This window comes from Pyrgilauda ruficollis, unplaced genomic scaffold (assembly GCF_017590135.1).
Source record: "Pyrgilauda ruficollis isolate IOZ18807 unplaced genomic scaffold, ASM1759013v1 scaffold34, whole genome shotgun sequence".
In the NCBI taxonomy this organism is placed as follows: Eukaryota; Metazoa; Chordata; class Aves; order Passeriformes; family Passeridae; genus Pyrgilauda; species Pyrgilauda ruficollis.
The window spans coordinates 5,074,279-5,102,095 of NW_024524822.1; the positions used below are offsets into that span (position 1 = coordinate 5,074,279).

Sequence of the window (27,817 nt, forward strand, 5' to 3'; positions counted from 1 at the left end):
TATCTCTTTATCAGACCTTTATTAGCAGACTGTTCCCTACATGAAGAATCCGAGTTAGATTTGCATTATAACAATTTGTGGTTACAGCTACAAAGATGGTTGTCATTTTGCATTGATTTTTGCATTCTGATATTCATATTCTCATTAGGCCACACTGGTAGGAAGGAGCCACTGCAGAATTTATGACAGGTCTCAGGAAGAGGGGGGTGGAAAAAAAAAATCTTATCACTAATCCATTGTTGGTTAGATTTCCACGTGGCTACTAGTGACAGCACTGAAAGTGAAGGCAGAGTCTCACCTGGGAGACTCTCCATGAACCACCAAAATCTGTCAGAAAAAAAGCAGCTGTTTGAGTGCTAGCAAATCCTTTTCCAATTTCTCACACACATCTCCAGAGTGTCCTCTTGCATGTGATGAGCACTGGCTCAGCAGCAGGGTCTGCTGATCCAGCCTTGAAGCACAACTAGCAGCTCGTGTCCAAGTGCAAGTTTCCTTCCATCTCTCTGGAAATGTGTATTGTCTTTAGTCCCTGAGATTTCTCTCTTCCCCCCTTACCTAAAAACTCCCCCAAGCATACTTAATTAACTGTTGTGACATCCAACATCCACAGACCTTCCACTTCCCAACTTCAGCCATCCCCCAAAGCCTTTCTGCCGTGCACAGAGGCAATTCCAAGCTAAGGCAAGCCTCACAGTGCACCCTCTCCCCAAGGTTCTGCTTCCTCATCTGCTCCCTTCTCTCCCATGGCTTCTTGCTACAGAATTTCTCTGGGCTGAGGTCCTCCAGCAACAAACCCAGACGTGGGGAAGGCAGTTCAAGCCCCAGAGGGAAGGACCTGAGTGACTTTAGCACCCCTCCCCACGACTCAGCTGTGTGATGTAAAAGAACTAATAGAGAACTTTTTAAAACAGGAGAAATACAAGCACAGTAACAATATTTAAACAAACCTATAAAAATAGTCTGAAATAACTCTGTTCAAATAAATACAAAATAAATATGCTTTAAGCAGTAAAACAGTGGAATGCAACGCTGGTCCATTTTACCCAAAATGAAAAGTTGGGTGAGGATCTCCCAGGCCTCAGAAGCTGGATCCTATTAACTAAAGCAGCCCATAATGCTATCAGAGAAATTTTAAAGCCATCTCTTTCCCTTAGCCTTATGAAAAGCACCCTTTGAAAGGCAAGCAAGCATGTCTTCAGGACTGAAATCTCACCTTTCCCAGTGACAGCCCCTCTCCCCAACACCCCTTCCCACAGACATTCCTGACTTGGGGCCTCCACGGCACCAATGGAAACCTGAACATGGATCTACCAAGAGGTCTAAAGAGATAAGATAGCAGCATAGGCACGGGGTTTGGAAAAGGTTCACGAGCTCTCCTTGGCACCAGGCAGGATGGAATTGAGAGGTCCATGCAGGGGCTCTCGTGTCGTGCTGGGAGCACAGCTGCACAGGAGCTGTGAGTTGTTGTGTCTTTGTTCACTAAAGCCATGCATCACTGTGCCAGGCAGCCCAGGGCTCTCCTGCCTTCCCCTTTCCAAGCCCCTGCAGAGAATAAGACAAGCCAATCCCGGCATGCAAAGGATACAGGCATGCAGGCTCTAGTCTGCTGCTTCTGTTAGTAAGTGCATCTTGTTAGTGGGTTTATGAGACACACTTAAACCTACAAAAAATAAATAATCCTAATTCTTCATCAGGCTGGCTTAAGTAACCTTCAGCCTGGCTGGATAAACCACTGCCCACCAGCCCTCCAAACCAGTATAGATCAAAATTACATTTCATGTCATTTCTTGGAAGCAGAACATGAATGTCTCCCACCCAAAGGAATATTTGTAAACATAACAAGCCTGGTGTGGTGGCAGCAGCTCCTACACAAGGTTTGTACAAATTTAAACAATGGGCAGGAAATTAAACAACTGAATGGAAAAAGCAGCTCTCTGAATGGAAAAAGAAGCTCTTTCAGCAAGTCAGAAGGTGCTCATCTGTAGGCAAACAGCTCTGTACAGGCAACATGCTGAGAGCAGACCTGTAACCCAAATCCTTGCTACTCTGTCATACTGCTGGGAACTGACCTCAGCAACTCCCACCTTAACATCTCCCAGGAGTTCAGCTCCTGGTCTCCCAAAAGGCCCAACACAAAGGACCCTGTGATGGTTTACGTGGAGCTCTGAGTAGCAAGATGGCAAAGGACACCAGATCCTCCCCTCCCCCTTCCTTACTGACTCACAATCTGAGATTTCACAGCTTTGCTTAGTCAGCTTAGTGTCGACACATTCACAGAATGAGAGATGGCTTATATGTCTTGGGATTGCATCCCAAGATTTCAGAGTTCCAAGTCCTCAGCATCTCCTGGTCACCGTGAGTCCACGCCCAGAGTCATCTTCAAGTTTTCATACACCACGTAGCTGATGCTCACAGCTGGGATCACCTTCATGAAGTTGGGTGCCAGACCCCGGTAAAGCCCAAATGCTCCCTCTGTCTTCAGAATGTGTTTGAACAGTCCCCTCATGGTCACTTCAGGAGCACCCTCCACTGAAGCTGCAACAGGGAAAACCACAATAAATAATGCAGCCTATGTGGTGAAAACACTTTTGTTTCCAAGAGCAGTACTGATCCACGTGCTTTCATATGCTTCCAGAGCAAAGGTGCTTTGTGGGGGACAGCATTAACTGCTCAGCTACCCACTCTGTGCTCCACGCTGCAAGAATTTCCTCAAACTGCTCTGCAGATGCCCTCAGCCCAGAACTGCTGATCTGAGCAAAACAGAACCTCTGTCCTGGAGGTCCTTGACCACAGAGGCTACAAGGGCAGCACAAAGTCCACTGTCCCCTTGCAGCATCACAAACAGCCCGTGGCTCAGCTGTGGGGGCCAGCTGAGGCTGTTGTTGCAATGCTTACACTAAAGAACTTCTAGCCTTGCTCAAAAACAAAGGCAGGAGTTCCCACTGTTGCAGAAGTTCTCACCTTGGGCCTGCATGCGTGTCCTCACAAGGGCCAGTGGGTAACTGGCAAGCTGTCCACAGGTGCTGGAGATGGTGCCACAGGCCAGCAGAACAAAGACCCCAGGGTCGGCGCTGTTGACAGCGTAGCGTTGCAACCAGGTATTTTTTAGTGTCTGGAAGGAACAAACCCAAGGTCAGCAGGGAAAAGGCAAGCAAAGGAGTATCACATTTCATGAAAGATCTAGAGTAAAGGCCCAGAAAGTTCCAGGCAAGTTCAGCCAAAAGCACAGGGCTTCTCAAATCTTTCTGAGCTGCTGTTGCCATAGTGCCTGGGGAAAATCCTCCCTTTAATTTTCTGCTGCAATTTTCTCATGAAGAAAAGAAACAAGGGACCATGAATAATGCTGACTATGGTTTATGAACTAGAATCATCATACTGGATTATTTTTTAAGCCATTTTGGGGTAAAAAAAGTACATTTGTGCCCCATAAGGCTGTTCAAGAAAGCTTTCATAAATTACTTAAGCTCCTGTCATGACTGATAGGTCTGACAGTGATAAGGCCACACAAGCAGCACAGCCCTACAACAGGCTAACAATAACATAAAACATAACATAATAATTGTTAGGCTTAACCTAACAATTAAGTAAATGCTTCATACCTCATAGACTGCCAGGTCAATACCAGCATATGGAATGATTCCCAGCATGTTGGGGATGTAGCCTTTGTAGAAGGCAGCCATTCCTTCCTTTGCAAGGATGTTTTTGGCACAGTCCAACATGCCCGAATATTGTCCCGTCTTCCTCAGAGCCATCCGTGTTTTCAGAACCTAGAAGACAAGAATAAATAGCATGAAGGCCTACAGGAGAATCAGCAGGAGAACAACAGACTAAGTCATTCTTAGGAGCAAGACTGTCAGGACCACAGCAAGTGTCCTGCAAGCAGTACTGCTTGGTACCACCTCTGAGAACTCATTAATTAAATATCACAGTGCTGGCGTTCTACCCACATCCTCCCACCCGTGCCCTCCTGGGCTGGACTCAGCCTCCTGCCTCACCTCCATGGGGTAGATGCTGCTCTGTGCAATGGCCCCAGCCAGAGAACCAGCCAAGAGCCTCTCGTGGATCCTCAGCATTTCCTGGTCAGTACCAATGAACCGCTTGATCTGCAGAAGCCAGAACAGACACACATTGAGGCTCCCTGACTTATCTCAGCCATCATCTTCTTTCCAGCTTGTCCTTCTGCACTCACAGCTCTGTGTGCCCTCACCTGCTCATAGGCCATGAACTTGATGGCTGACTCGGGTGCAATCTTGAGCACGTTGATGCCATTCCCTCTCCACAGTGACCTGGGGCCTCCCTCCCGGATCATCTGAGTGAAGCCGCCGATGATGCACATGTTGTTACTGCGCGAGGCGTGAACCTGGGGGACAGGGACAAGCCTGGATTAGTTCCAGTCCCCATTACGACAGTGCAACGTTTTTCTGTAATCCAGGGACAAAAGGGCGCTTTTTTTATTTACCCACAGAGTTGCCAAGGTTTTAATCCCTTCCAGATAACTTCTACAATGGGAAAGCAAGCTTCTTTTCTTTTTTTGCCAAGGCTAGCGTTAACTAATCAATCTAATCAATATCTCCCTCTGGAATGGGAGCAAAGGTTAAACAGGCAACTGTCTTGGCTTTGTCCCATACCTAGCACAGGACCAACTACCCATCAACTTCTCAGCTGGTTCTAGAGCAGTGACAAAGCAGGCTAAAATCAAAATTTTCCAACTCCTTCCTAATGATAATACTGAATGCAAGCTTTGCCAACTGATCACCACATTCACTTCAATTCTCATGGCCTCAAGGTCTCTCAAAGGAAAACAGGATTTTAACCTGTTTCACCAAAACCCAAATTTTCCATAAAACTGTCTACTTACATTACTGACAATTTTTACACGTCTACCTCCAAACTGATTCTCTGTACTTTTTCTAGTCAATGAATAATAACTTTTTAATATGACTTTGATGGCTCAAATAATTCAAATTGCTAAAACAGCAATAAGAGAATGACAAGATTAACATTGGCCAGAGTGCTGTGCTATGTTGATGAACATTATCACCTCCCAGGTAACCACAGCTATTAAGGAAATCTGTTCAGGTATTTGAACAAACTGGAACTTCTCCATCATACCTGCATGAGCACTTTCAAACGGTCCAAAGGAGCTGTGCAGGTTCTGGACACAGCACCTGCACCTCCACCTGCAACCAGATGTCTCCACCACATCCCTGTCTGCCTCTCTTCCACTGTGAACTCATCAGGGACAGTCAAATTCTCTCCTACATCGAAGATCTGCAAAAGGAGAAGGTGTTGAGAAATGCTTCATCAGCCAGTGATCTTGCTAAAGTTTTACTGCTCTTTACTAGCACCAGGTGCTGAAGTACAGGATGTGCTTATTCCAAGCCAGCAGCTTATCTACAGCCACTAACTGCTGTGCCTGGCCACAGGAGCTGCCACTGCTACAACATGTCACGGGGGAAACTGAGTTCTGGTTTCAAGATTTCTCTTCAAGATCCTGGCAACTGCTGAACATTTGTCTATATCAAAATACTACAGGTATTTGGGAACAAACTGACCCACTGCAGGCAGCTGCATGGCAGAAAAGCTGGACCTCTCCAGAACCTTCCAAGCTCGCAGCCCGTTAAATCTCATTACGTACTATTCACATACAGATAACTCCAGGAAGGATGGCTGCCTCTGGAATCAGGTTCTAGTTTTAACAGGTCCTGAACTAGCTGGGGCTGGCCACTGGCAGGAGCTCCTGGAGGTGCACACCAAGAGAACACCCTCAGCTCCCTGCAGTACTGCAGTCGTCATCACCTGTGCCAGCAGCTGTGACAGTGATATGTGGCAAGATTACAGCAGAGGACAGGAAGCAATTGAGCTTCAAGGGCTACAGGGAAGCTGTGAACCATGAAGAGAAAGATAAGGACTGCTGATAGCAGCTCCTGGGGGCCAGGACTCGGACCAAGAAGCTGGGCAAAGACTGAGACCTGTTGTACAGGAGCTATTTCTTACCGTGGAGTGCTTCCAGTACAGGATGATTTCAGGAATGTTCTCCACAGGGTGCAGCAGGTGATAGTCTCTCCACTCATTCCAATCAATTGTCATTGTCCCATTTTTATCCATGCTAAAAAGATTGATCATCAGGTGAGTACAGACTCCCACTGGGTGACAAATTCCTCCTCCCCTTCCCTTTGATTATCCAGGCCTACACCAAAAAGAGCTTTGCAAAGCAACTACTAAAAGACTTCTAAAGAGACACAAGACAAAGCTAGGAAAACTTCTGTTCACCAAACAATGCTGAGGTAGAAGTGGGCTCTCTCTTTCCTCCCCTCTCTCTCCCTTCTAACCAGCCCACAACAGTATTTGCAACCCCTCCTACCAAATTCAGGGACATAACTGACACTGAAGGGAAAATAATACTTACTAGGTGACAGGACCCCAGAAGTGTCCCGTCCTTATTCTGACACACAGGCAAACAGACAGAGGGAAGGTAGCAGAGGAAAAAAGAGGAAAAAACAGCACAAATAAGTGGTTGTTAACATGTTAGTGCCACATGCATAAAGCACTCAGCATTTCCAAAGAGCAACTGCACAGACCCTCTCCACAGCAGCAAGCTCAGGGCAGCAGGACAGTCAGACAGGGATGCAAATCAGCTTAGGTGCAAGCACTTCCCCTCAACAGGTCATGGAGAGACTCTGACATTAAGTCTCAATAAAGCATTATGATTTTATAATTGTATGCCAATTCACAGGGACAAATCAAATTAGAACATAATAGGAAAACAGGGAGGAACCAAAGTCTCTGGAAAGTGCATACAGGAGAAAAAGAGATGGGTTCCATGTCCCTATATTTCTTTCTAGTTCCCTCAACATAAAACAGAAAAACCAGTGGAATCTTCACCTCTTCAGTATTTTCTCAGCCTGCTGTTCAGAGATCTTGACTCCCAGATCCCGGAGAGACTGGACAATCTCCTGGGCATCGATGCGGCCTGTCAAGATAAGCCACTGAGCTCAAGGACACATATTACAGGCTAACACACACACCAGTCCACCCCTGAGCATGAGAAAGGTGTTTACCATCATTCTTTTTATCCAAACTCTTGAAAACCAGTCTCAGCTTCTTTTCATGGTCTTGCAGATAGTGAACAAATTCCTCAAAATCCAGCTGTCCGTCCAGGTCTTTGTCTCCAGCCTTCACAATTTTCTGTTCAAAAAATAACCAAGAACTGTCAGTTCCTTTGTTCACTCAGACAGATCTATCTCCCCTTCTACCACCTTTAAAACATTTCCCACACAACTGTGACTTTTTCTCCAAAAAGTAGTTGACAGAATTGTAATTATTCTAAGAGTTGAGCAACGCAGTAACGTAGAAAAGTCACCTGATTCCAAATGTTTCCCAAAGTCCATTACACAGATGAAATGCCTCATGTTTTTATCAGGGATATTATGCTAGTGTCATGTGTCTAATCTCAGGACTGTACCTTGATTAACACCTTGCAAAGTCCTTGTGGAGGTTCTAGAACTAAGTATGAGTCAAGAGATCTACACAAAAAGTGAATCAGAAAACTTGAGCTTATAAAGAAAACTGAACAGGAGAAGGAATTTCATGCCTACTACAATCCTTAGAAAAGTAAGCTCCCTCTGGCAGTAACTAACTCCAGCCAGCAAAATCCTGTCCAGCTCTAGTGAACACAGCCAAAGATAAAAACCTTTGTGAACACCCTGAAGCTACGTGCTTTAATTACACAAGTTTCCATGAGATGCATATAGAGCAAGAATAGGTTCTTAGTAGGACAAAGCTAAAATCAAGATCAAACTGTGCCAGACATCTAGGACAAGGCAAATGACTAATTAACTCACTGAGGCAATAGCCCATGGACTGTCCTCTCTAAGGCCACATGGCTGCATGTTGACAGGTGAGGTGATCTCCAGACTGCAAGAATGTGGCTCAGGGAGTTCCTACCCCCTTCTGATTCAGTCACTTGTCTTTGACAGCCTTTAAGTCTTTTTCAACATCAGTGAGCAACACTCACTGAGGTGTGATTCAATCTAGTGCATCACCCAAAGTTTTAATTCTTGTAACATTTATGTTAACAGCAGATGGGTTGTTAAAGAAGCTCTGAGCTGAGATGAAATGGGTTAACCCTCTGTTCACCAGTATCTTGTTCAACATTTAGCCTTCAAAGTACTAGGCAAGTCTAAACTCACTGTGATAAGTCCTCAGTCTATGACCACCAGTCCCCTTCAAAAGCCATAAGTCTTTGTTTCAATGTTATTTTAAATTACTTCAGTACAAAATAACTTGCTATTGAAACGCTCTCTCTCACCCAGCAAGTCCTGTCTCTTTAGCCCCAATGCTATGAGGATTACTCCTAATCACTTTATGAACCTTAAATAAGAAAGTGCTGTCCCAGCTGCCCTGACCTCCAAGGTATGCCCAGTATTCCTAACCTGCCATTTATCATATGACCGTTGTGAAGTTCAGATACGACCTCACATTCAACATGTGGGCTAAATATAGACCAACACCCCTCTCCTGTCAGCACATGGGCTTGAACAGCTGAATCAGGGCTTCCCTCTCACTGGCAACCCCCTACCAGTTGACAGGCATTAATAATTTGGAGGCACTGTAAGAGAGATGTGACTCTGCAACTGCAGCCCGAGCGATCAGAGACCGCAGGCAATAAAAGCTTTGCCCTGTTCACCTTCCTCCCCCACAATCACAGCATTAAAACGCTGCCTGCCCGACAGTAACCCACAGCACACGTGTGAGGGGTGAGAAAGCCAAGCTCCCAGCATCTTCTCTGGAGGTGTGAACAAGTATCTGCCTGCACCTCTTCACTTTCAACAGCAAACACGAAATCTGGCCATTAACAGTTATTTTGGCTGCAGAAGTTCCTGTGACAGTCCTGAAGGCTGTGACACCTCCAGTCACAGCCCCTGCAGCACACTGTGGGAACCCACACACCTTCCAGCCTGCTGTCCATGTCTTTGCAGAGGTGTAAAAAGCCTCCCCTGCTTGGCTGATCAATAATCAGCTCTCTGGGCTCTTGACAGCCTGATCATGAAAAAAAAAAAAAAAGTAGCAGCAAGATGAAAGCAAGAGCTGTGACACATCAGGATGGAGAACTCCATGGATTTAGTGCATGTTCCTTCCACAGCAAAGCAAAAGGTTCTTGCATAACCTTCCCCAGCTCAGCCCACCCACCCCTGGCTGAGTCACTCACACTGAGCTGCTCTCCTCCTCACTGCACAAACCTGCTCACCTCCACCAGCTTCAGCTGACTCTACCTTACAGCCCTGCTGTCAGGAGGAGGCATGTGGAAGGATGTAAGAAGGAGGAAGAGGATGTGAAATGCTGTATCTGAGCAGACCCACAGAACACTCCATAGTTTGCAAAACCCATTTTTTCTATTTAACTCACATGAACTGGTTTAAACAGTCTTATAGGCACCGAGACCTCACCCAATTCAAAACAAAAGAATCAAAAAGAAAAGAGTTCACTCCATGCCGGTTCAGCAATCCCTACCAAGGGGCACGAGAAGCATTTCCATGCTTCACTCAGTTATTACAACAGAGCCATGAGGACCTTCTCCCCCTCCCAAGCAAGCCACTAAATGTATTAGACACCACCTCCACCGCTCCCTCCCTCCCTTCCATTCCTCTCTCAAGGCCGTACCTGCTTCCACTGGCGGTAGGTGGAGAATTCCTGGGAAGGAATGAGGAGGCTGAGTCGGAAGATGGATTTGAGTTCGGCCGGCAGCCCCTTCGACTCAAAGTACTCAAACTCCGTCTGCCTCTCCCCGAACACCGGCACGTACAGACAGAGGCAGAGCATCTTTCTGAGCCCAACACTCAGCTGCCCTGCTCACCCCGACCGGCAAGGAAGGGAAGTAAAACTGAGTGATTCCCCTGAGCTAATTTCAGTAGCTAGTGGAAAGGAAATGCCAGCAAGTCTCATGACACACGCCTATGAGCGAGCCTGGCTCCGGCGGGATTGGCTGCGCAAGCCCTGCCCTTCTACTTAAAAGGGAAGCCGGGGCTGCCGCTCCCACCCCGCCGACGGAGCGGACACGTGAGCTGCTCCCATTGCTCAACAGCCGGCTCCAGCAAAGCCCGGCACCTTACATCACACCCGCGGAAACTTAACTCCTACCGCGTGTCTCTTAACCCACGACGGGGTGCGTTACAGTCCTTTAACATCTGATCAGTCCTTTTCTGATCCTGTTCTCACCTCTGTGGGGATTTATACCGGGAGCAGTGGGCAACAGTCTTGATCACAACCTCTCCCACTGTGCAACACAGGAGGACTATCACTACCTTCCCAAAAATTATTGTCTTAAAGTGCATTAAGAACAGGATGCCAGCCACTTACTGCTTTAATACAAGTTGAGGGTAGCCACCTTAAGCAGAAAGTTTTCCACTTTTACAAGGTTATTTTGTTATGCCAGAGTTGACTGGCTTTGGTTGCAAGCTCTCCCAAAACCACTTTAGCCAGCTAAGAGCAGACAACCCCTGCACACAAAGATCTCTCCCCTCTGTAGCACTCCAGTTACCAACACAGCAGCAATAAAGCCTGTGGAGGTTTGTCATTGAGCCAAATACACAGAAAATCACCCAAATCAAGGGCAGGCTTCAAAACAGCCCCAGCTGCTTCTAAGCCTCCTAGCTAAGCATCCACACAGCAGTTACACCAGCTTAATATTTTTCATTCTCTTCTGACTCCAATTAAACATTGCAGTCAATTGTGTGATACAAGAAGTGTGCTGGGCAGAACAGTATTTTCCAGTTTATACCCTTGACAGTTTAACTGCTTTGTAAGCAAGTTCCTGAGCTCTCATTAGGAGCAAGCCAGGCTGGAGGGAGTGTGGCACAAGCACCATTTAATGCAGGTATAATTACAGCTTTCTGAGCATTTGGTGGAGTTTGAGGTACAGGGTAACACCTAGCTCTCCAGAGAGAGTACCAATGTGCTACCAAGTAACAATGCTGTTAGGACAGAATCACTGACTGCTAACATGAATTTTAAATAAAGTCTTGGTATTACACCAATGTGCAGGAAGTAACAATGCTGTTAGGACAGAATCACTGACTGCTAACATGAATTTTAAATAAAGTCTTGGTATTAATCAAAGAGAAGCTATCACACAGGGAAGATGCAAAAGCCATAGCCAATAACCCAAACACTGAAATCCTATCTGCACCAGAAGTAACAAAATGTGTTTGCTGAACTGGTTCAAGCCAGCCAGGATAACAGCCTTCCCCACTGCTGCGGACACAGCACCATTTGCTAGTGTTTGTTGTGTTTGAACAGCCTGCCTGACAGAGCAAAGTCCACCCAGCACTCCCCTCCTCAGGCCCTCATGCACAGGGTGCCTGTATGTCTTTACTGTGATATTTTGTTCCCTACAGCAAAGCCAAGGTCTGCCATGAGCTGTTCATGGAGCTGCATGTCATTCACAGAAACTGGGAATATTTAATCTGTGGCTTAATTTCAAGGATTTTTTTTTTAAAGCTTAATGGATCACGACCCACAGCAACTCAGTACCCTTGGGATTCGTGACCTACAATGGTGTCCTCTGCCCTTCCTGGGGCACCTCACTACCATGGCACCGTGGCCAGGTTACCTAACTAGGCTTAACCTACTCCCTGCTGACGTCTCTCTGCATGAAAACAGGATCTTCTCAGGGACTCCAGATCCTCTTAAAGATCAGCTGCAGCAGCTCACTGCATGCATGCCCACAGCACACCCCAGCCTTCCCACCAAGTCCAGTCTCACTGCAAGCAGCACCCCAATGATACCTACACCCCACTGTCCAACACCAAACGGCCCCAGCAAGGGGAGCAGAGCAGAAACCCCTGGCAACAGGTAGTAAGTGAACAAATCTAACTCAGATTTGCTTCACAAAGCCTTAAGATCCTCCGTAGTCCTTCCCACGAGTTGCCAAGCATCACTATTATAGCTGCTTGGCAGCTCAGTTGCTATGCCAACATGATGCAGATTTTCCTAAGAAACTCTGTTTGGACTTGGCAGCTAGAGACAAAAGGCAAAATCGGCACATTTTAGGAAAAAAAGCCCTTCTACCTACGTCAGAGGAAAAGAGAAAGCTAATGAAGTTAAAGCTGATTTTAAGCAGGGTATTAATTACAGAACAGTGAGCTAAGAAGGAGAGACAGATTACAAATGAAGTTTATACCAGCAATTCAGGTTTTAATGACAAAGGGAACTTAAACGAGTATTAAGAAGTTTTTGTATTTCAGCTTTAAAAATCCTGGTAAAGCTGGAAATACTCAAGAGCCAGGCAGCTCTCCAAAGCTGCAGGGATCAGTGCTCCTGGGACACTGGTGTGGGGTCACTGGCCAGGTCTCAGCACACACAGAGTCAGCCCACTGCCCCAGCCCCTGCGGGCAGCAGCACACACAGTCCAGGCTTCAGGCACCAGCTATGGACAGTACATCCCTCATTAGCACTGTCTATTCCTGACCAACCCAAGGACAGGGCACAGAGCTCAAATGAAGTCACTCCTCACTGATATTTCTGTCCACCAGTTCTGACACTGAAATGACACATTTCTGGACCATGTGGAGCCATCCTGGCTAATACCCTCTGCAGTTTCCTTGATGACAAGAAAAGTGAGCCATGAAGGAAGGCAAAACCAGCTCTTTCCCGCTTCAGCAAACTCATTTTCATTTTATTTATAGGATTTGGTTCTTTCACATGCTGCATGAGTTTCTACACCAGTTTCCATACCCTGCCATCCCTGCTAACCTTTCCAAGTCATTTGTACACTTCTAGGCATCTGCTTCATCACTGGTTTACTACATCACCTCCAGAATGTACCTCCCAAGGGATGGAAAGATGCAGCCATACAAGGAGCAGGAAAGTATGCTGTTTCATTTTAAATTTGCTTTGCTAAAAAAAAAGCTCTAAAAATATCAAGTACCAGTGAGCGTCACAGTCACGTAACATCCTCCTTCAGAGGCAAAACAGCTTTCTGGGCTCCAACCCTATTGCTAGAAGGTTTCACTGGGTTCTGCTGACTTGGTCTTTTTTAATTTCTGGAAACTAGCTTATAATTAATTGGATAGTACAGAAAGTCCTCACAAAGCACAGAGAGTGTACAGTGTATGAAGGAGGGGAGTTAATGATTTAAGAGACCCCAGCAGAGTAAAGAGCTGCAACCAGCCAAGGCTTTGCCAGGGGAGGGATAAGAGCCCAGGCACAGTAGAGAGCACTGTGTGATATTTGACATAAAGGTAACCAGGGAAGGTGACCTGTTCCACCGACAACACACGGATCCAAAGTTACAAGTCCAGATGGTGACATCAGGGGCAGATCATGCCTGTTTCCTGTGTACACAGATCCGGGGCCAACATAACACATTTGCAATCAGTATTTTCTCCCCATATTTGCAATAACAGCCTCGTGTTGGAACAGCTTTGAACAGGCAAACATCTGAAGAGGAACACATAGCAATGACAAGTAAAGACTGAAGAACCAAGGCCAGGAAGCCCCTCCAATCAAGTTTACGGATACACATCAATTCCTTACTGAAACCCTAGTACCAGGTGTGATATTTTGTGTGGTTTTAGAAGAGAAGTAGTAACAGGTGTTTTTACCAAATGAAGTGGCCCACCAATCAAGAGACTGCTCCCAAGGTTACAGCCAGCCAGGGGCAGAGAACAAAAGCCCCCATTTTCTATTAACACCAAATAACACTGTTTGCTCACAGTGGTTTATTATCTATCCCTAAGGCTGTACAAGACTTTTCCCAACATTTCTCCTTCAGACAGGAAATTGGAACACTGATATCTGATCAAGCACAAGCAAGTCATTGCATCTTAACTGTCCATCAGCTGAGCCATGGGCTGGATGAAGCATAAGCCAGCCCGAATTGCAAGGTGAAACATATCTGCATAATCCTCAACAGAAGAGCTTTACACTGCATTTTACTTTACAATCAGGGCAAGCTAAAATTACACAGTCACAGCCTCCTAGCAGATGGGCAGTTACTTCCTAGGACGCAGTAACTCCATTTTACCACATCCTTATCCTCTAGGTATTTCTCCATCAGCCAATCCTACGGTTCCTATGCAGCAGAACTTCCCAGGGTCACACAGGAAAGAGGAGACTGGTATCAGCTTTCAGAGAAAGCTTTATTTCCAGGTGTGAACAGATGGACTCTCCCTGACAGAGAGACCATTGTTGTCTGGAAGACACCAGAGATTTTCAGCCCTATAATCCAAGGTTTTCGTCACCACTTCCTTCAGTTCTGAGCCTCTGTCCTTCTTCAACCTCTGTGCACCAAAGTCCTCCTGAAAACGCGCATGCTCCTTTTTTGGAAGGGGATGCACAGTGCTAACTGCTAAGGATAGAGATGAAGGCAAAAGTCCCTGCAGATTTTTCAGCCTGATTCAAGCAGGGAGTGGCTTCTGCTCCCCGGAATGTGAAATGCCGCCCTGCTTGTTTCCATTCAAAACAGCAGCAGAACAGATATTAATCCTCTCCACAATTTGAACCTATTCATCCCTCATTTTAAAGAGAAAGCTCACAGCAACAACCGTGCCCAATTCCCTGTGAAATAAAACTGGATCCTGAAAGCCACACACCCCTATTCTTGTTTCAGCCCTTTAGTATCATCCTCACCTCCCACCCTTCGCAGGCCTTATGCCCAACTCCTTCCCCCCTAATCCTGGCTCACACCCTTGGTTTTAAACCACATGTAGTCAGAGCTGACTGCACCATCCTCAGGGGAGACAGACAGCACTTCCCTCCATTAAATAAGCCAGAACTGCAGTCGGCCAGCACTGTGCTGTGAGCTCCAGCACTAAACTAAGCAGCTTTTGTTCACCTCCCCCCAGACAAAGCCTCACCATTTATTCTCTGCCAACTGTGCGCCCCCACCACCTGCCCACTCTCCCATCCCCTGGGAACTTCCCATCCTCACGCAGATTTTGGTCTCTCCCTTATGCCACCCGCTCCCCAGGGACAGTCTTTACTCTCTTCCGGGCTCTGCCATTCAAATAATACAGCCAGTTACTCATTTGCTCAAAATATGCAAGTTTTACCAAAGGCTTGCCAAATTACGAGAGACTGACCCCAGAACATTTTAGGATGCATTTGATTCTTGCCGGTCTGCGGTGCAGGGGTGGGACTCACCACTAACCTGCATTATCATTCCCTGTCCTCTCAGTCATGCTTTTTACAAGTTGCCCAGGAACCCTGGAGGCCCCCATATTCCGCCTTGCCCCTAAACAGCATTTTTCTCTCACACTTTGAACATCATGTTTGGAAGGTTAGATCACCTCCTCTCTTCAGTCACTCCCCTGCCCCCCGCCCCCTTCCTTTCTAGCAAGCACACACGTTAGACCCTTCTCCCTTTTCCTGTTCCTCTCCCCCCTCCCCAAATTCACACACAGAGCTGCTCACACACTCCACCTGCAACACCCCTTCTCCCAGCAGACCACACACTCCACTGTCATGTGCACCAACCCCTCCTCAGGCCCCTGGATATCCCATTACCTTTGGAAAATGCTCTGCGGGTCCAACCACCAGTAGGATAGTTGGTCTCCTTTCAGTGGGATCAGTCCCTCTGTCCTGTGTCTTCCCCAACACCTTTGGCCCTTTCTCCCCGGGGCCTGGAAGTGGGGTGATGTTTCTGGCCTCATCCTCTTTTTCATCTGCAGGACCTTGGCATATGGCCCTGGGAAGGAAGCTAGACAGAAAATGCCACAGGGTCTGCAGCATTGCTGCTCCAGCGAGCATCCCAGGCAGGGAAACCCTGAGCGCTCAGGAGCTGCCCGCTGCCAAGGATGATGTGACTGCACTACCAAGCACCCCCAAGACGGGAATCGGCACGGCAGCCAGCGGGAGGTTCAACCCAGCGACTCCACCGGCTCAGATTCTTTACAGCCCGCTCCTGCGGACGCTTCCTGCCTTTTGAAATTGCTGCTACTGCAGTCGTGCCTGGCCTGACAAGCAGCTCATTGTACCAGAGCCTCAGAAATCTGATGGCAACAGACAAAGCACAAGCCCCCTGGCACGGAGAAGCCGAGACGCTGCGCTTTGGAGACTGCTTGCACAGAGAAGCCGAGACGCCGCGCTTAGGAGGAAAGCTAAAGATGAACCTCTCCGAAAAGAGCCTCTCAGAGCTGCCAACTGAGCGGCGCGTCCCGGCTCATCCCAGGCGAGCAGCGAGGCTGAGCAGCGATGCTGAGCACCCAGGCTGCGTCCCCACTGCAGCAGTGCCCAGCCAATCCTCGCTCCCAGCACTGCGCTGCTCCGGAGCACGGCAGCGCGCGCAGCCGGCCGGGAGCGCGCCCCGGGCGCGGGAGGCCGCCCGCAGAGGAACGCGCCCGCCGGGCCCGGGCAGCCCGCGGGGGAACGCGCCCGCCGGGCCCCGGGGAGCCGGAGCGCGGAAGGCGCTGCACCGGAGCAATGGGCAGCGTCCGAGGGATGCGTGTAGCTCGGCAGCCCCGGCTGCAGCTCTTTGTTAGGGCAGCAGATGGTTGTGCAGAGAGAAGCCGGCTTTGGCCAGCCATGGCCGCATTAACCTCTGAGTGCACTCTCTCTCCCCAGTCTATTATGGTCTCATCCGTGCCTACAATAGCTCTTTGGTGCTGCATTGTGCTGCCGCCTTTGGCTCCCAGCACAGCGTCTGCAGCCATTCATCAGTGTGAGAGCTGGGCTCAAACCATCCCTGCTTGGTCGGCTGGCCGAGCTCTGCTGGAGGAGCCTTGAACCACCTAGTCAAAGGTAGGATATTAATATATGTAAGCACAGGGAGACATGATATTGCTTGGATTTCTACAAGAAATGCCACGCTTTCCTCTGCTGCCACAGCAGCAGTTGTTCATTGATTAGTGAGCTGTATCAGCCCCCCACCAGAACCCACCCTGGAGGAACCCAGCATTTTCCATTTTACAGTTCATCAACTCACTTCATATTCCCAGATTCTTTGTGTGCACAGAGGGCACTGCATGCCTCACTTCCAAAGTATTGTGACTCTTCTATAACTTTGGGGGTTTTAACAGGCAGAAAAAATGAGTACAAACCCACAGCTTCCATCACTTGGGGCTCCCTACCCAACACAGCATGAGCCACAGCAAGCGAAGGACCTCAGCCTTCAGCTTTTAACTTCTGGGAGTGACAGACTGCAGGACACTTCCGGTATACAGATATTAGATGTGAAAATACCATCCAAAATCTAAAAGGTCTGAGAGCCTCAAGCAGCCAAGTTGCACATAAATTTTGAGATGAACATCACTTCTGGGAACTTGCTGTCATTGAATTCCTATAATGAACCTAAGTAATGGAAAAAGTGAGAGACAAGTACATAGAAGACACCACATTAAAAAAATTCTTCTGCAAATATGCCAGAATTACTTAAGAAGAAAAAAATGTTTTTTCATCACAAGGTCTATGTACAGTATGCAACAAAGTTTTTTATCTTAAAATTTGACACATACCAACAAGTTACCACACATAAAAAAAAAATTAAATTATGGGGCAGTAACACTGGGGTGAGGGTGTGGGAAAGCCCAGTCCCTCTCTGAGGAATGGCACAGTCTGGTTCTAGCTGGGATGCAGTCAGCAGCTCAGGCACAGGAACAGAAGACTGAGGAATTCTTGTCATGCCTCCATTACCCTGAGCTGCTGTCAGTCATCCCAGCTACAAGCACAAAAGTTAAACTACTTTCTAACACATAGTGAATCAGATCCTTTAAGATGACATTTGGAAGTTTTTAATGCTCTCAAGCCAAAGGAACAAAGCAGATTTTCTGAACTGGGCATGGTTCTTCAAAAATCAGCTTCTATTAGCCTAAGGCTGTGGTTTCACAAGCAGCTGTGAACTAATCTGAAGCTTACTGCCACTACAAGTCATCTCACACATCCACTTAAGCCCTGCACTTACCTTGCTCCCATGCTCTTCTGACAACCTCATTAACCTGCCAAAAAACTGCAGAGCTTTCTGCTGAGGTAACCTGTTGAGGCTACTCATGGATGGGGTCCAAAAAAGTGTGGAAAGGGCATCTGAGGTGCCTGCAGCAACAGGCAGGCTGCCCTGCCACTCACACAGCTACAAGTCACCATACAGAAGGCAAAGCACCCAAAGCAGAACTTGAGATTTGTCCTCTGTGGTCACTTAATACTCACAAGGCCCCATTTAACAGCTGAGGTTACCTGACACTGTTACAATTGTTCCCCTGCATTAGTATTAATATTTAGTGGTGTGTGCACATCAGGGACCCCCATCTTCCTTTGTTCATGCAGAGATTTCATAAGAAAATAATAATTTCTGCAAGAAACTACATGCCTGGGGTGTAATTAAAACAGAAACTTAGCAATGCTTCTTTGGCCTCTGTCCTCACTAAAGGAAACCTCAGAGGAATTCTGCCACCACACTAATTCACACAACTCCTTGAGAACAGACAGAAATTCCTAATCATATTTAAGAAAAAAAATTTTTAAAAGCATTTATTTTACGAAGTGGGTAATTTTATTAGGTCAGATTAATAAACCTAGTAACAGCAAGATGATTATAGCTAGAAGCAAGACAACTGCACTCCTACAGGGAATTTATAGGGAAGTATTACTCTGTCAACACCACCGTGAAGCCAATCATTCACACAAAAAAGATGTAATAAATACTGTGAGACCACCACTAAAGGTGACACAAAGGAACACGAGGAACAAGAATTCACTTTTTCTAGAAATCATGAATGAACACCTAGTGAAACAGCTCTCCCAACCTCAGCTTCATTAGGAGACAGCTATTCCAGCTGTTTACATGATCCAGACCTGGGATTTAAGGCAGAAAAAGCAGGAGGGCTGATCTGAATGCTGGCTCTTGGCCAGCACACCAGTCCCTGGGGACAGAAGGCGCCTGTGGCAGCTGGCCCCAGAGCCCTGCACACCAAAATGGGTAGTCATTAGATAGCCTGGGCAGAAGCCCACAATAAAGAGCTGTAATCTATCCAAATGGAGACAAAGAGAGAAAAAAAAGCAAGAGACTGCCATGTTTTGCTCAATTAAAGTATTTTTTTCCGTACTGCAAGCTGGCAGAGGGAGGTTCTGTGTAAGCCATAAACTAAGGTATCCTGTACCCTTTTCAGCCACATCATCCTAGCTGCCGAGTCTAAAACTCCAGTTTTCAGGCAGACACTTGCCTTTTCCAGGCTGATATACCTGGCAGAAATTAACTTTTGCTTTAAGATGGTTTCTAGAAGACTTTTTGAGTAAATGCACAGCATTTTCCTGTGAACTTGTGAGCCTCATCACCAACAACTTGCTAACATGTAAAAAATATGTGAGAGGGAGGGCAAAAAAAAGGGGGGCAGAGGGAAGGGAGCTGTGCTGGGGGCAGTGGCCCCTCTCCTCCTCCAGCACAGGAAGAGCTGCTGGCATCTCTGGTTCCTTAGGTGACCCTGCAGGAATGAGCAGTGACTCATCTCCTTTGGGAGCTCCTGGAAGCACCCCAAGGAGCCCTGCTGCCTACATGTGTGTGCCACCCAGAAATAGCACCCAGCCCCCAGCTGGGATGGGCCACCACGACTCTGCCAATTACCTCTTATCTTTTCAAATTTAATTTCTGAAAGAGGAAAACGTTAAGTATGTCACTACTTCGCACTTTTAGGAAAGTTGAAGTTAACCCTGCACTGTGCTTCTCACACCAAGACACAAAATCTCAATGTCTTGGCCACTGCTGCTTAAATAATTAAACTGACTGGTGACATTCAAGTACATTCATATATTAAGGTGACACAGCATAGCTCAGGGAACACTACAAAGCAACCCAGGTCTCCTTGTTACAGAAACCCTGACACAAGGAATTAGCTACCCAGGCTGATCTCTTCAGGCATCCACAGCCAGTGCCAAATACAAAAATACAGAGAGAGCTGGCCAGGGACAGGGAGCACAGAGCCACTGCCCAGGACTGAGAGTTCCACCAAGGTCATATCATATTATGTGAAGAGCAGGGATTAACAGAGACATCCTTAATACTCAGCAATTAGAAAATCAACTTCTTGCTGCAGCAGACAGTTAAGCAGGAAAACAGGTAGTGAGAAAGGATGGCCCTGCAGCAGCCCAGGCCCAGGCCTGCCCCCACGCAGCTCTCCCCAGGCTAAACCACGTAGGTTCACATACCAAGCAGCTCTGCCTTTCCAGGCAACTCACCATCTAAAAATTTCAAATATTTCTCTTAGAGTGGAATTCTCCACTGCAAACCATTTTAGCTGCCAGAAGCTTCCCTGTAGCTCATGACTTAGGATTTGGAAAAACTCAAGACATCTCAGCTGCCTTCCCATGAGTTATCACATCTATGCTTCTTCACCCAAGACAAAGACTGGGCCATCATTAAACTGTGCTCATGTCCCACATTCACAGGGACAAATATAGCAATAGGACATGAACAAGAACAAAGACTCATTTCCCATTTGCTACAAGTAGGCTGTAGGAAAAAGTTCCCACCCCCTTCTCCTCCTCCCAACACTGTATCATGTTATACTGTGTGCAACCAAGAGCCCAGGGCTGCAGCATCACCATTTTGTAGGGCTCTCAAACAAAAGACCAAGTCTTTATTATAGCTTTGATGTCTTTTATTAATGCTCACCAACCATTTAAGGGTTCTGCTCAATATTCAGCTACATTAAAAATAAACAGTAAGTATGCTGAAGTCTGGAGTTTTTTACCTGCTGTTATCTCAGTAATCTGACACCTCCCTGAAAGGAGGTTTTACCCAGAAGTTGACCTCTTCTCCAAAGCAACCAGCAACTGGACAAGAGGAAATGGCCTCAAGCAACACCAGGGGAGGTTGAGGTTGGACATCAGGAAGCATTTTTTCACTGAAAGGACTGTAAGGCACTGCATAGGCTGTCCAGGGAGGTCACCATCCCTGGAGGTGTTCTCAAAACAAGTTAGTGCTACAGTTTAGTTCATACAGTGGTGTTGAGTCAAAGGTTGGACTCCTGGAGGTCTTTTCCAACATTAACTATTCTAATAATCCATGCAGATGAGGACAAGGAGGTTTGTCCACTACTCACCAAGGCACTGAGTGCTGGTCACTAAAAAATGTCCCACAGAACACACTGGAAGACCAAAGCACTGCAGCATATTCTGCACAGGTGCAATCAGCTGCTTTGGATGAGTTTTGTTGTTTCATTCCACTCAGGCTGAGGGGTTCCTACAGGCATTCACTTCCCTGCCAAGTTCAGAACAGAGCCCATCCTGCAGGAAGCAATGCTGTGAGGCCACATCAGTGATAGTCAGGATGCCCTTCTACTTACACAATGCTGACATTTAAAATTTATATGCTCTAGTCAAAGTTGCACCTACATCTCTCAAAGGTCAGCCAGCAGCCCTTGGTCATTAGCACTGTGCAAATAGGACAAAGGTCTCTGCTAAATAAACCAGAGAAGCATCAGGCTTCTCCAGTTTTCTGCAAGATAGGACAAAAAAACAATCCTGGAAGAACAAACATCCCTCAAGAGTTATATACCTGGTCCTCTACGTACATAAAGCAACACTTGTCCAGTCTGCAACTGTTTGTTTATACACAAGGAAAACATGCAGGAACAAGTTTCTCCTGTGCATATTTGCATCTCAAACCTGTCTCCCAACCTCCCCTCGGAACATCCAGTGGACACACACTGCCCATTTCACACATTAATCACACTAAGGCAGGGCTGACCAGAGACCAGGTGTGGGTGAAGACTCTCACCAGGACAGCACCCCTCTCCTCCTGTTATCCCTGCAAGACCTGGCGGGGTCACAGCCTGGGGTGGCTGCGGTGCCAGCCCGTCTCCCTGACATTCCCTGTCCCAAAGCTCTCACTGCAGGGGCTGCTGGCCAAGGCTATTAATAACCAGCACTGTGCCCAGAAGTTTCCTTGTGGCAAACCCAAGGCCTGTCTTCTCCAAGTCTTTTCTTCAGCTGTCGAGAACTCGTGTGATTGATTAGAGTTCATTTGCGTCTTCAGCCTAAATCAGAGACGGCAACAAACCCCAAATTCATACCAACTAACCACTCACCACAGATTTGAAAGTTTTATCTACAATTAAATCACTGACCTACAGTTCTGCTCTTGCTCAAGTGCTTGAGAACAGGGTCTCCATCAAACCACACATTTCATAATTACAAAGAGCAAGAACAGGCCTCCACTCCCTACAGATCCAGCAGATATGATCTATTTTGTTTATTATTTTAATAAACATTACTCATGGATGTGTGGATTTAATTAACATGTTATTGAAAATGGTTTCACCTTGTATTAAACTGGTTTGGGGTATTCAGAAAAGGTAATCCTTGGGGATTAGTAGAGATGGGTGGATGAGAAGTTGTTGGCAGCAGAAGGAAGGCTATCAACTGAAATATCAAACTGTAACAGTATTTGTCTGATACAACCTTGTGTTGCTTAACCCTTCAAGACGAATTACAAAAGCCCAGTTAAAAGCACCACAAGTGCCCCAGTAGGATTCAGGACACATAAACCATGAAAATGTGATAATGCATAAATGTATATAGGTTTGGAGATGTACTGTGAGATCTAAACGAGAGCTGGAGAGATATTCCAGTCCAAATTACAGAACAGTAGTAGAATTTTGCTTTTTATCATAAACTGACTTCTGTAACACAATAAAAACTCAGGTCCTCCAATTCTAGATGGCTGTGAATGGAAAACAGGTGAAAGCATCACACTGGGAAAAGTCCCTGCTCCTTCTGCCCCTTACAGTTGCTGGGAATTGCAGTACATTGTGCATAGTATAGAACAGAGCATTCAGAAGTGCTGAAGAACAAAACAGTTACAGAAACAGAGCCTGAGAGGAAGAATTAAATGACGTCATGACAGAAGATAAAGTATTGATCAGAAACAAGATTAAATTTTTTTACGATTGCAACCGCTACAGTAGAAAGGGTTTCTCAATCCATCCATGGAGTCACTTGCCAAAGAGCTGACTGATTTATTATCCCAGAATGGCATGGACGCAGCTGGAAGAGTCCAGGGACACACTTAAAATGCAAAGTTGTTCAGAAGAAAAGCCTGACGCAAACAGAACACTGCAGACTCCAGCTGCAGCAGCACAGCTTTGCTTCTGCACTACATGGGAAAAGCAAAAAACAGACCTTGGGAGGAAGTTTGGACAGCCAGGACCTGAAGATCAAAGTGGAGATATGGGGCTAAGGAAGAAGTGATGAAAGCAGACTTCAGCAGCCTGGGAGCTGATACAGTTTTCCATGGGGAAGCTGATACCAAGGGAACAATCACAGCTGAAAATATGAACTTAGGAGGGGAGACTATCACAAGACCAAGGAGGACATCACTGTCAGGGTAGAGGCAAAGAGGACATTTGGGACTGAAAAGAGACAAGGGTTTTGTTTTCTCTGTTTCTTAAAGTGAACTAGTCCAGCAGAAGATGCTGAGCACCACTACAGAAGAGGCAGTTGCATACAAAGTTCACCACTTCAGTCTGTCCCTAGGCAGCTGGGATTAATTCCACCAGTTCAGACTGTCTGGAACTCCAGCAGCAGAGATGAAGTTTTGGAATGGCACTCCAGCCCTGCAGTTAATCAGGATTAGTAGGAAAACAGTTATATTAGCAAACACACAAATATTACCATCACACATTCTTTCAGCAATAGGACATCTCCAGATACAAAGTAGGAAACAGTTCTGTTTCAGCATATTTCCATTAAGTGCATATTTTAAGCTCCATAGGTCTATATAAAGTCAGAAAGCAACAGTAACAGGACATTTACCATCCCAGAGGTAGATGAAATTTAGCAGTAAAAAACTATCCCTTCACACAGTACAACAAGAAAGGCTTTTAAAAAAATTCTTCACGTGGTTATCATTTTACTGCCCAAACAGAGTGAAGTATGTGGATTGCTTCATGCTGACCAGTGCAAACAAGCATTTCGTTACAAGGCTCACTGGTTTGGCACACTGTTATTTGTCAATTGGTTTAAAGATAACAGCATGGGTTAAAACAAAAAAAAAAATTTAAAAAAATTTTAAAAAATTAAAAAAAAAGGGAAAGCATCGTTTACATAAGCAAATTCCACCTCAAAGGACATCTGAGTGCAAGCCCTTCTCTCCCCCGTTATCATTTTACTGCCCAAACAGAGTGAAGTATGTGGATTGCTTCATGCTGACCAGTGCAAACAAGCATTTCGTTACAAGGCTCACTGGTTTGGCACACTGTTATTTGTCAATTGGTTTAAAGATAACAGCATGGGTTAAAACAAAAACAAAACAAAAAAAAAAATTTAAAAAAATTTTAAAAAATTTTAAAAAATTAAAAAAAAAGGGAAAGCATCATTTACATAAGCAAATTCCACCTCAAAGGACATCTGAGTGCAAGCCCTTCTCTCCCCCACCACAGAAGGCCACCTCTAAAAGAGAAAGCAGCAATTTTCCACGAATGCCACAAAGGGTTTTATCTCAGCAAGAACTCTCAAGCATTGAAGGAGCCAAAATATTGCTCATTTTCTTTTCAAGTTCAGCCCAGAAGTTATTGTTACCACAAGGACTTTTAGCCTACTGACGCAGGGAGATTAGCAGCTCGCAGCTAAGATTGGCGATAACCTCACTTTACGAGCCCAATGTTTTCTCCATCTGCTCCCAAACATTAGAAGGCAACTCCCATATCAAATGTACTGCTGCATGGAAGGAAAAATAAAGTGCACCACAGGCACCAAGTAATTTACTAATCACAAGCAATCCATGTGATTTATGCCTAAATTGGTCTCCAAATACCATGCTCGATAAATCAGAAAGGTTTTCTATCTTGACACTTAAGCACTTTCCCTGAGCGTGACCTCACATTAGTTAGGCATTGAGGTGCCATAATTAGCTAAGGATGGAGCAGAAAAAGGACTGACTTATTAATAGAACTGCCTTGGAAACAGGAAGTTTATTTGATTTCCCTAAAAATTGCTCGATACGGAAGTTTGCTAGCCAGCTGAGGGCTGTTCTCACATTTTTAACTGGAACTTGAGAGTTTTGAACTCTGCATCCTCACTCCCAATGGTTTTTACCCTGCTAAAGGGGATGTTCTCATACTAACAACACTTTCCAAACTCTAGAATGTTTTGAGTTGGGAAAGGACTTTAGAGAGCACCCAGTTCCAACCCCCTGCCACTAAATCAAGTTGCTCAGTGCCCCTTCCAGCCTGGCCTGGAACACTTCCAGGGATGGAGCAGCCACAGCTTCTCTGGGCACCCTGTTGCCAGGGTTTCACCCTCCTCACATTGTTGATGTAGAAGAGGAATCAGAGGAAGGAAAGGGCTGAGGAACAATACTGACAGACAAGGGCTTCAGCAGAAAGACAGGATTGTTAAGCAGCATCCAGCCAGCGCTTCCCTCCGGCAGCGAGCTCCGGTCCCCGCAGAACGGTTCCTCTGCCGCTCCCGTGGCGTGCCAAGCAAAGAAACTCTCTGCTGGGAAGTAAAAACGCAGTTTGTTTTAAGGTGCTTCCTCCTGGGCTGCAGAACGTTAGGCTGGATTGAACTGCATGCAAAGAGAAGGGAATGCAAACGGAGGCAGGCATGCGGGCGTAAGCACAGAACGTTCTGGGTCGTGGGGGACTTTTGCCAGAGGTCAAGGATTGGGCCCCACAGGTGGCAGCAGGTCAGTGTCACAGGGCATGCACAGGTGACTTGTGGTACAATCAGATCAACATACCCAAACGCACCCAGCAGAAAACCCCCGTGGCACTCATGTTTTTTCTAGAAACAGCACAACCAAACTACTCACAAGATCACACTGCCAAGGAATTATCGTATTTTACAGCAGCTCAGAAGATGCCAACCAAAAAGAAATGTCAGAAGTTAAGATGCTGGAGATTCAAAGTTAGAAAGGAACTAGAAACTCTGGAAAGGACTGTGTAACTAAAGCACTCAAAGTGGGGCACCACTCCCAGAAGAGGGAGAGAATAGGAGCTGCCACTTGAATTAAGTATCTTTTCAGTGACTCAGAAGTTATTCTTAAACTCTTCTTCCTTCCTGTAGGACTCAGGCACTCTGCAGTGGCACATCCCTGGCTGCACCCATGTGTTTATCTCCTATCTTCACATTATACTCAGCTTTTTTATGGCCCTGCATATAAAATACAAGCGACTAGGCAGGGGAAAGCTGTGCAGCACTGAGGACAAGCCACATAGACATGTAAATTACACTAGTCACAGTTAAATACAGCAGCATCATGTTGAACCTTGGAGCCCTCAGTGGACAGCATCACACAGAGCGGTGAGTACAAAAAGCTCCCTGAAAAAGAAAGCCAGAGCTGCATGTTTTATACGTGCAAACTGTACAGCACAGCAGCCTCCCTACGTTCTAAGAGATTTCCAAACCCATAAAATAAACAAGTCTGGCATAAGCCATCTTGGGCAAACTTGAGTAGCAACACGCTGCCAGACTCATATGAGGAACACAGTGATGGAACGAAACCTGCACAATTATCCTGACTGCAGGAATCGCTCCCAAAGGACCTTCCGCGAGTGTAAGTCAGCATGCAAGTTGCCCTGTCCTGAGTCCTGGAGAAACACGATTTCCTTTAAGGTTTTTCCTGCCCAAACACCAAGGTTTTAATCTTATTAACTACGGACAGTTAACACCGTGCATGCCCACAGGCAGCAAGCAAGCTGATTCCTCCGGGTCTAGTGGAAGCCAGCAGGGCGGCTGAGGCAGGGACCCTCGGGGAGCGGCCGTGTCGCAGCCCAGCCCCGCTCTCGCTGGGGAACAGGACGCTAAAGGACGCAGGTGCTGCCATGGAGCTACCATGCGCTGATGCCACCGCTGTCCCAGAGACACAGCTGGAAGGTCTCCAGAGCGCACGTCCTGCTCCCGAGACAAACACAGAGCGGATACGGGACGAGGGCAGCGGCCAAAGCCTCCCTCAAGCCCGGAACGCGGGAGCGCTCAGCCCCGCCGGGCCAGACCCCACCGCCCGCCGCCGCTCACCCGCAGATCCAGCTCGGAGCGGTGCAGCCCGAGGCGGCCCAGCCCCACGGCCAGATCGTGGATGCAGAGCGCGCCGTCGCGATTCACGTCGAGCTTCTGGAACAAGGTCCGGAGACGCCGGTCCTGCTCGGAGGCCTCGCACAGCGACCGCCCGCAGGACCCCGCGTTCCCGCCGCCGCCACCGCTCTCCACCGCAGATCCGTGCGGGGACCCGCATGGGCAGAGAACGCCGCTCACCACCGGGGAGGCGAGAGAGCGCCGCGCCCCCGGCATCGCCGCGCCGGCACCGACCACCCCTCACGCCCGCGGCACCGGCAAATGGCGCCGCTTCCGCCTTCGCGCCACGCGCCGTCGTAGCCACGTGACGCTTCGCGCCGGCCAATCACAGCGGGCGACACGCCCCGGGACACGCCCCCGCGGCGCCCACCCGGAGTGGCGGGTCGTGACGTCACAGAGAACGCCCCCGCCTGCACCAATCGGGAGGAAGCGCGGCCGTGTTTCGGAGCGTTGCACGGGGGGCGGTGCAGGCGCGCGGGCCGAGCCTCCATTGGCTGAGCCGGCTGGGCAGGCGGTGATGAGGAGACCACCACCAATCAGAGCGAGAGCCGGGAGGCAGTTTGAGCTTGACGGACGTCGCGCGCATCCGGTAGGTTGGAAAGCAGTGCGCGCTCTGGAATGATGGACAGGAGAAGCACCCAATGGGATTCGAGCGAGGAAATCCACGGGCGGGCCCAACCCTTCACCGGCCCCACGCAGGCCCAGTGCCCTGAGACCAGCGGCGGGGCGGGGCCGCCTCTTGTCTGCCTGATGGACAGGGCTGTTGACCAATAATAATGCGGTATTGCAGGCGGAAGGCGGGTAATTCTTGTGA

At 47.4% G+C, this 27,817-nt stretch overlaps 1 protein-coding gene across 5 annotated transcripts; it reads right to left on the bottom strand.

Annotated features, from left to right (window-relative positions):
• Window positions 1–27,281, bottom strand: SLC25A25 (solute carrier family 25 member 25). Of its 5 annotated transcripts, none has more exons than XM_041474864.1 (11): window positions 26,947–27,281; window positions 25,292–25,422; window positions 7,062–7,188; window positions 6,886–6,973; window positions 5,998–6,109; window positions 5,113–5,271; window positions 4,208–4,360; window positions 3,996–4,103; window positions 3,600–3,767; window positions 2,962–3,112; window positions 1–2,535 (listed from the first exon to the last, which is right to left on the bottom strand). In XM_041474864.1, the coding sequence occupies exons 1-11, from the start codon at window positions 27,161–27,163 to the stop codon at window positions 2,351–2,353; spliced, it is 1,599 nt and encodes a 532-aa protein (XP_041330798.1). In that variant the 5' UTR covers window positions 27,164–27,281; the 3' UTR covers window positions 1–2,350. The 5 variants fall into 5 exon arrangements, with proteins under 5 accessions (XP_041330798.1, XP_041330797.1, XP_041330799.1 ...); XM_041474863.1 differs by having other exon boundaries at window positions 25,292–25,425; XM_041474865.1 differs by lacking the exon at window positions 25,292–25,422.
• Window positions 27,282–27,817: the final 536 nt, after the last annotated feature.